Raw genomic sequence first — 8,657 nt, 5'->3', positions numbered from 1 at the left:
CCCAGAACTACACTCACATTTCATTTGCTTCCCTGGAGACCAGATGCACAGCTTAACAACCCCACTGGGAACAATTCTCCTGATCAACCTGTCTCTTCCATGAGCACAGGAAGATGCCAGCTGTGCTACTGAGGCATGTGGTCACTTTCCTGCCACTGCTGAGCAGGACAGAGCTAAATAAATCCCCTCTGCTATCAGAGGAGAACAGGTACAAGTAGTTTTGCAACTGCCATGAAGAGACAGCAAGGAGCAATTCTGTCTTAAATGCTGATTGCATTTAACCACAAGATGAAAGAAACCAAACATGCTGTCCATCAAGGAAATCACATGAAGGACAGGAATATCAAGACAAAAAGTACACATTCAGACACCCGTTGACTGAAGTTGTTCAGGAATTGCCTTGCTCCTTGCTACTCAAACTTGGCACTGTTTGAGTGTAAGAAAACCATGATTCAGTCAGGACAAAGCACACGGATGAGAACTGCATCTTTGTGGAATGGCATCTTGCTTCCAGACTGAGATTTCTCTTCAAAACACCCATCTGAAAACGACTCCACTCGGATGAAAAAAAAAAGCCTTGTTTGAATTTACTTGTCCCAAGTCATGCAGCAGAAACTTGGCTCTCTCCCAGCCTCCACAACACTGCCCTTGCCATGCACTGGATCGTCTGAGCTGCCACGAATGGGTGTCTGTTTGTCTCTCCATTTTTGTGGAAACCCCTCCAGAGAAGTTGTGTTCAGCACAATGCACAAGTAGACATTTTTTATCCTAGAGCATTTGTAGGGAAAGGAAACAATCTGTGGCACTGGTCATCTCTGCCAGACAGTTTTTCCTGAGGAAGAGGCATGTAAAGCTTGTCATGTGCTTTGTCACATCTGACAAAAGTGCTCAGCATCGTTTGCCAGCAGACAATGTGGCCTGGGGCTCCTCTGAGCCATCGTTCCTCTCCTTCAGCCTTCTGGTTTTCCATCCCCTACAAAGACACAGAGAAACCCCATCAATCTTCAGAGTATGAAACAGGAAATTCCCTGTTGAAAACACAAGTTAAAACCAGGATCACTGCTACCAAGGCTTAGGGAAACATTTCCTAACTTACAGATGGAAACAGACCAGAGATTCAGTGATGCCAACTCTTTGTTTTCAATAGCCCAAGGCAGGTTATGGGTCCTACCAGACTGAGCAGCAGTCTAAAATCCCAAATTCCTTAGTCTTGAGCAAAAATGGGAATAATGCAAACTGGCAGGCAACGAGTGTTCGTGAAGGAAGCAGCAGAACAAACTGGACTCTTTGGGGGTTGGCCCAGTGTGTTGGAAGTTGCTTTGGTTCAACACTCACTCTCCCTGTGCCTGCACAAAGGCAGGCTCCCTTTTCTAATGTCGGTAGAAAAAATAAAATCCGCCCCCCCAAACAAACAAACAAAGGATTTTCCACTGGATGCTGCTGAATTCACCAAGCTTCTTCCATCTCCACAAGGCTTGAAAACAGGGCAGTATTCCCAAAAGACAGACAGTAATTGTAATAACTAGGATTGGCTTGGACATCTTTTGTAAATTTGGGAATTTTCTTGGTACTGCTGCTTCCATTGTCCTTTGCAAAGACTCTGTTATCTTCAGAAGCACAATTCTCACTTAATTGCTTTACAGGGGGCAGAGTAGGGAGAGCATGGTGGGGGCTTATGCTTAAATGTAAACCCATTTTCTCCTCTTTCTCTTTCCTCTTTGTGACCGATATTGAAAATATTCAAAACCCCACTTTTTCCCTAATAATATCAGTTCCTTTGTGGTCTGCAGATGACCAGGCTGAGGATTAACAGCTCATTCCCAGGAGCAAAATGATTCAGCAGAAGAGGAATGAGCTAAAGACAGATTGGGTATGTTTGCTGTCATATTAGCAGTGGCAATACTTACACAAAGGAAACATTTATCCCCGCAAGCACTTACTTTCTTCTTAATTCTTATCAGAATATCTTCCAGGTAATGGGGGAAAAGAGATTGTTCCAAAAGCTTTTTAAATTGTTAATGATTGAAAACCTTCTTCACCATCTCCTGTCCATATTGAGGAAGGAAAGGAAGGAAGTGGTGGAAGAAAGGAAGTGGTGGAAGGAAGGGAGGGAGGGAGGGAGGGAGGGAGGGAGGGAGGAAGGAAGGAAGGAAGGAAGGAAGGAAGGAAGGAAGGAAGGAAGGAAGGAAGGAAGGAAGGAAGGAAGGAAGGAAGGAAGGAAGGAAGGAAGGAAGGAAGGAAGGAAGGAAGGAAGGAAGGAAGGAAGGAAGGAAGGAAGGAAGGAAGGAAGGAAGGAAGGAAGGAAGGAAGGAAGGAAGGAAGGAAGGAAGGAAGGAAGGAAGGAAGGAAGTGGCGGAAGGAAGTGGCGGAAGGAAGTGGCGGAAGGAAGGAAGTGGCGGAAGGAAGGAAGGAAGGAAGGAAGGAGGGAAGGAAGGAAGGAAGGAAGGAAGGAAGGAAGGAAGGAAGGAAGGAAGGAAGGAAGGAAGGAAGGAAGGAAGGAAGGAAGGAAGGAAGGAAGGAAGGAAGGAAGGAAGGAAGGAAGGAAGGAAGGAAGGAAGGAAGGAAGGAAGGAAGGAAGGAAGGAAGGAAGGAAGTGGCGGAAGGAAGTGGCGGAAGGAAGGAAGGAAGGAAGGAAGGAAGGAAGGAAGGAAGGAAGGAAGGAAGGAAGGAAGGAAGGAAGGAAGGAAGGAAGGAAGGAAGGAAGGAAGGAAGGAAGGAAGGAAGGAAGGAAGGAAAAATTGATAGCAATGATGTTATTTTGTCTAGTAGGAATCATTCTAATTTCTGTATTTGTAATTTTGTAAAGATTATCTAGTGTGATTTTTCGTATTCGGTACCAGTGATATCCCACCAGCTGATCAAAACCAATTACACAATGTATCACAGATTATCACCTACCCCTATTGGGATGAACCTTACATTAGTAAAACAATTACTTAAGCACCAAGAGTACTGGAAATCTTGAAGGAAATCCAAGAAAGTGGAAAGAAAACCGTAATTACTGTCCAACATGATACAAAAGAAATAACCAGAGTTCTACAAAGAATAAAACAGAATATGGATCATCACTTGTGGGATGTCATCTTTGGGTGGCCACCGACTGCAAATGGAATCTTTAATAAGTTGCGCCACCCCATTGTAGTTTTGTTAATATTAGTTGGGATAAGCTTAGGATTATCTATTATATTGTTTATTTGGACCTGGAGAATACTACAACGAATAGCTTTACTAACCTCTTTGTCAAACGTACATGGTGAAGCATTAAGAGACACTTATTGTCATAAGGTTTTGAAATAAGTAAATGAATTTACTTATTTCCTAGGAAAGGGGGGAATGAGACAGAGTAGAGATCCATTCTGAATTAGGTGAAGTGTCTAGAAGAGGTGGAAAGTCTGTGAGGCCAAAGCTGAAGGAAAAACTGCAGGGCAGAGACAGTGAGGAGACAGAAAAAAAAAACAGAAACACCCACAAGGTCAATTTGCCCCAACCTAGGAATTCCTTTGATAAAGAAGAACTGGCCATAAATGTCACGCGGAGTGAATATGTATGAACCCATTGTGAAACTGTATGCATATGCATTTGGAAGGGGGATAAAAGGAAATCTGAAATCCTCAGGGGTACGCATGCCTTTTGAGGAAAATTTTCCTCTGCATGCGTCTGACGTGCACCGTAATAAAAACATACCGAGCTTTAAAACTTTTATAAAGTTGTGAGGTTTTTTCTTTTCTCTGCAAAACACAGCTCCAGAAGTGTTTAAGGATGTCGTTAGGTTATACAGAAATTAGATTAGAGATGTTAAAGCTCCATTAGAACTTAATCTAGTGGCTTCTGTAAAGGGAAAAAAAAAGAGTTTTTATTAAAAAAAATATAGCAAAAGAATGGAGAAGAAGAACGTCCACTCTTTATTGGATGCAGTGGAGAATATAGTAACTAAAGATAAGGAAAAGGCTGAGCTACTAAACACCTTGTTTGTCTCAATTTTCAATATTAGGACAAGTTTACCTCAGGACAAGTGTTCTCCTGAGCTTGTAGATGGGCACAGGGAGCAGAACAGCCCCCCTGGAATCCAGGAGGAAGCAGTTGGTGACCTGCTGAGCCACTCAGATGCTCACAGGTGTATGGCTCAAATGGGATTCCTCCGAGTGGGCTGAGGGAACTTGTGGATGAGCTCCCGATGCTGCTCTCCATCATTTCCCATCAGTCCTGGCTCACCAGGGAGGGCCCAGAGCACTGGAGGTGCCAGTGTGAGCCCATCCCCAAGAAGGGCTGGAAGGAGGAGCTGGGGAACTCCAGGCCTGTCTGCCTGACCTGGGCGCCTGGCAAGGTTATGGAACAGATCACCCTGAGTGCCATCACAGGGCACCCACAGGATGGCCAAGGCATCAGAGCCAGCCAGCGTGGATTTAGGGGTGGCAGGTGCTGCCTGACTAACATGATCTCCTTTTATGACCAGATGACCCACCTGTGGATGCAGGAAAGGCTTTGGATGTTGTGTGCCTGGAATTCAGCAAAGCCTTTGACAGTGTCTCTGACAGCATTCCCTGGAAAAGCTGCAGCCCGTGGCTTGGACAGGTTCCCTCCTTGCTGGGAGATTTAAGAGCTGGCTGGAGTCTGGGCTCAGAGAGTGGTGGGGATGGTTCTGCACCCAGCTGGTGTCCAGGCACTGGTGCTGTCTCCCAGGGATCTCTGTTGGGCCCAGCCTCCAGCCAGCTTAATATCTTCACTGATTATCTGGCTGAGGGGATCGAGTCCAGCATTCACAAATTGCAGATGGCACCAATCCAGGTGTGAGTGTGGATCTGCTGGAGGGCAGGACAAGAAGACACAGCCTGAAGCTGCACCAGAGGACGTTTAGACTGGACAATAGGAAGAAGTTCTTCACAGAAAGGGTGAGTGGGAACTGGAATGGGCTTGCCAGGAGGGAGGTGGCAGAGTCACTGTCCGTCTCCAGTGGCACTTAGTGCCATGATCTGGGTGACAAGGCAGTATTAGGGTATTGGTTAGATTGGATGATCCCAAAGGTCTTTTCCAGCCTATTTGATTCTGTCATTCTGTGATGAATGGGACACTCTGGGGCCATTGTGACACTGCAGGGCCTTGTGGAACTAAGAGGACCATGGTGACACTGTGCAGCCCCACAGAACCAGGGGTCCATTGTTGTGCTCTGGGGCCAAATGGAACCAGAGAGTGCACTGTGACACTGTGAGTCCTTGTGGAACCACAGAGGCCATTTTGACACTGCAGGGCCTTGTGTAACCAAGGAATTTCACCATTTTGGCACTGCAAAACCAAGGAGACCACTGGGAGACTCCAGGGCCCAGTGGAACCAAGGGTCCATTGTGACACTGCAGGGCCTCATGGAACCAAGGGGACATTGTGACACTGCAGGATCCTGTGTAACCAAGGGACCCTGTGACACGATGGGGCCTGAAGGAACCTGGAAGAACGTTGTGACACTGTGTGACCATGTGGAAACAAGGAGTCCATTGTGATGCTGAGGGGAGTTGTGAACAACAGATACGATTGTGACAGTGTGGGACCTCATGTTCACCATGGGACCATTGTGACACTCTGGGGCCCCATGGAACCAAGGGGCCACTGTGAAACTGCAGCACCAATGAGAACACTGTGACACTGTGACACTGTGAAGCCCCATGAAATTAAGGAGACAATTGTCAAATTTTGGGGCCACATGGAACCAAGAAGACCAGAGTGACAGTGAAGAATCTGGTGTAACCAAGAGGCCATTGTGGCACTGAGGGGCCCCATGGAACCAAGGACATGTTTGCAGATGACATCAAGCTGGGTGTGAGTGCTGATCCGTGGAAGCATAGGAGGGCTCTGCAGAGGGCCCTGGACAGGCTGGATCCAGGGCCCAAATCCAACAAGGTGAGGTTTAGCAAGTCCAAGTGCCGGGTCCTGCACTTTGGCCACAACAACCCCTGCAGCTCTACAGGCTGGGGAAAGAGTGGCTGGACAGCAGCCAGGCAGAAAGGAACCTAAAGGGACAGAGGGACAGGAGGCTGGACATGAGCCAGCAGAGTGCCCAGGTGGCCAAGAAGGCCAATGGTTCCTGGTCTGGATCAGGAACAGTGTGGCCAGCAGGACCAGAGATGCTTTGCTAGCACTGAGCTGTCCCCAGCTCTGCACACAGACATTGCTGCTGCAGCTTCAGAGAAGGCAACAAAAGGGCATCTCTGCAGAAAACTTTGCTGGGACAACCTTTAGTTTGTTTAAAGCCATCAAGAGTGCAGCCTCTCATTGACGCAGTCTGTGGCCATAGGGAAAGTGGAGAGAAACAAAATGAGAAATGGCACAAACCATAACATGTTTTGTGGTCAACATGAAAAAACTAATTCAAGGAAAAAAAAGCCCCACAATCAAACTAACAAGAAGTATCAAAGATTACTTTTATTACAAGTGATTAGCAGAAATTGGCCAGCAGTTTAATGTTCTTGAAACAATCCAGTCATCAGTTTCCACACTGCAGCCTTGAGCTCCTGGTTCCTCAGGCTGTAGATGAGGGGGTTCAGGGCTGGAGGCACCACTGAGTACAGAACTGACAGGGCCAGATCCAGGGATGTGGAGGACATGGAGGGGGGCTTCAGATGAGCAAACATAATAGTGCTGAAAAACAGGGAGACCACAGCCAGGTGAGGGAGGCAGGTGGAAAAGGCTTTGTGTCGTCCCTGCTCAGAGGGGATCCTCAGCACAGCCCTGAAGATCTGCACATAGGAGAAAACAATGAACACAAAACAGCCTAATGCTAAACAGGCACTAATAGCAATAAGCTCAAGTTCCCTGAAATTGGAGAGTGAGCAGGAGAGCTTGAGCATCTGGGGCACCTCACAGAAGAACTGGCCCAGGGCATTGCCATGGCACAGGGGCAGGGAAAATGTATTGGCTGTGTGCAGCAGTGAATAGAGAAAGGCACTGGCCCAGGCAGCTGCTGCCATGTGGGCACAAGCTCTGCTGCCCAGGAGGGTCCCATAGTGCAGGGGTGTGCAGATGGACACGTAGCGGTCGTAGCACATGATGGTCAGGAGGGAATACTCTGCTCCCATGAAGAACAGAAAGAAAAAGAGCTGTGCAGCACATCCAGTGTAGGAGATGTTCCTGGTGTCCCAGAGGGAATTGTGCATGGCTTTGGGGACAGTGGTGCAGATGGAGCCCAGGTCGCTGAGGGCCAGGTTGAGCAGGAAGAAGAACATGGGCGTGTGCAGGTGGTGGCCGCAGGCTACGGCGCTGATGATGAGGCCGTTGCCCAGGAGGGCAGCCAGGGAGATGCCCAGCAAGAGGCAGAAGTGCAGGAGCTGCAGCTGCCGTGTGTCTGCCAATGCCAGCAGGAGGAAGTGCCTGATGGAGCTGCTGTTGGACATTTGCTCTGGCTGCACATGGGGACCTGTTCATGGAGAAAGGACATTGACAAGTCAGAAGAGGCTGCTTGGAGCCAAACCTGGGCCATTCCCTGTAGCATGACCCACTGGGACTCACCCACCCTTGTTTGTGAAAACCTTCACACAGGTCCCTTCCTGAGCTCCAGTTGTGCTGGCTGAGTGTGCCAGGAGCAGCCAGGCCTGTGCATGGGGGCCCTCAAGGAGCCATCCCTGCCCCACTGCCCTGGGATTGTGGCCGTGTGGCAGAGGGACAAGGCTGGATATTCAGGATTTGTCAGGGGAATCACTCAGAATGAAGACAGGCTTGGTAGCATCTGCACTCCTAGTTTTTTAGGACATGGATGGCAGGAGCTGGTTTAAGGAATTTTTCCTACCCACACATCATTTCTGACTCTCTGAGGTCAGAAATCCCCAGCCTTCCTGCTGCACTCAGAGTTTGCCACTGAGAGATGGGAGAAGCAAAGGATTCCCTGTGGCTCGGGGAAGGTGAGGGGCTGGATAGGCTTGTTCCCAGCTGCCCTGGCTTTGCACCTTTGGCTGCAATCAGAGCACAATCACACTCCTGCATCAGCCTGGGATAAACCAGACCCTGCCCAGAGCAGAGGGATCCCTGAATGTCTCACCCTCTCTGAAGGTCTCTGGGCAAGATCTCAGCACCCCCTTGTGCCAAGGACACTCACGGCTCCCTGGGCAAACCCAACAGCATTGCCTCAGCTCTGGCAGCTGTGCCCTTCCCCGCGGGACATTCAGGGAACTCCCAGAGGCTCTGGCACAGATTAGCAGCAGGAGGGCAGCTCAGAGCTTGGAAGGGCACAGCAAGGAGATCCCTGGCTGTGCCCACGATGGGATCTCAGGGAGGGGGCTCAGCTCATTCCCCTCTCCCATGGACTGCTTTGCCCTCAGCCCCACAGGTGCCAGGGAAGCTTGGACACCCCATTCCCATGGACAGCCCTGCCTGGCAAGAATGCCAAGGGCAGTGCCTGACTCAGCTCCTGCAAATGCCAGAGCCTCCCTGAGAGCAGCAGATAACAGTGACAATATCAGGGCAGGGCAGAACCAAGAGAAGATGTTGTGGTGCTGTGCCTGAGAGGGCAGGGCAGAGACAGCCGGGCACTCTGGACAGTGTTCCTGTGCCCAGCTGTGCCTGGCACCTCCCACACACCAACAGTGCCCTCCTGCCCCCAGCACTGCTCTCTTCAGCCCCCTCTCCTTCCCTGAGCATCTCCCTGGGCCTGGACATTCCCTCCTGAGAGGAGCCTT

At 49.3% G+C, this 8,657-nt stretch overlaps 1 protein-coding gene across 1 annotated transcript; it reads right to left on the bottom strand.

The window, feature by feature from the left end:
* Positions 1–6,446: 6,446 nt before the first annotated feature.
* LOC131565416 (olfactory receptor 14J1-like) lies at positions 6,447–7,379 on the bottom strand. Its single transcript, XM_058816285.1, has one exon. It carries the CDS (start codon positions 7,377–7,379, stop codon positions 6,447–6,449), a length of 933 nt encoding a protein of 310 aa, XP_058672268.1.
* Positions 7,380–8,657: the final 1,278 nt, after the last annotated feature.

Source organism: Ammospiza caudacuta, chromosome 17, assembly GCF_027887145.1.
Source record: "Ammospiza caudacuta isolate bAmmCau1 chromosome 17, bAmmCau1.pri, whole genome shotgun sequence".
Taxonomy (NCBI): Eukaryota; Metazoa; Chordata; class Aves; order Passeriformes; family Passerellidae; genus Ammospiza; species Ammospiza caudacuta.
The sequence above is the reverse complement of the archived record's forward strand: the minus strand, read 5'-3'. Positions and strand labels throughout refer to the sequence as shown.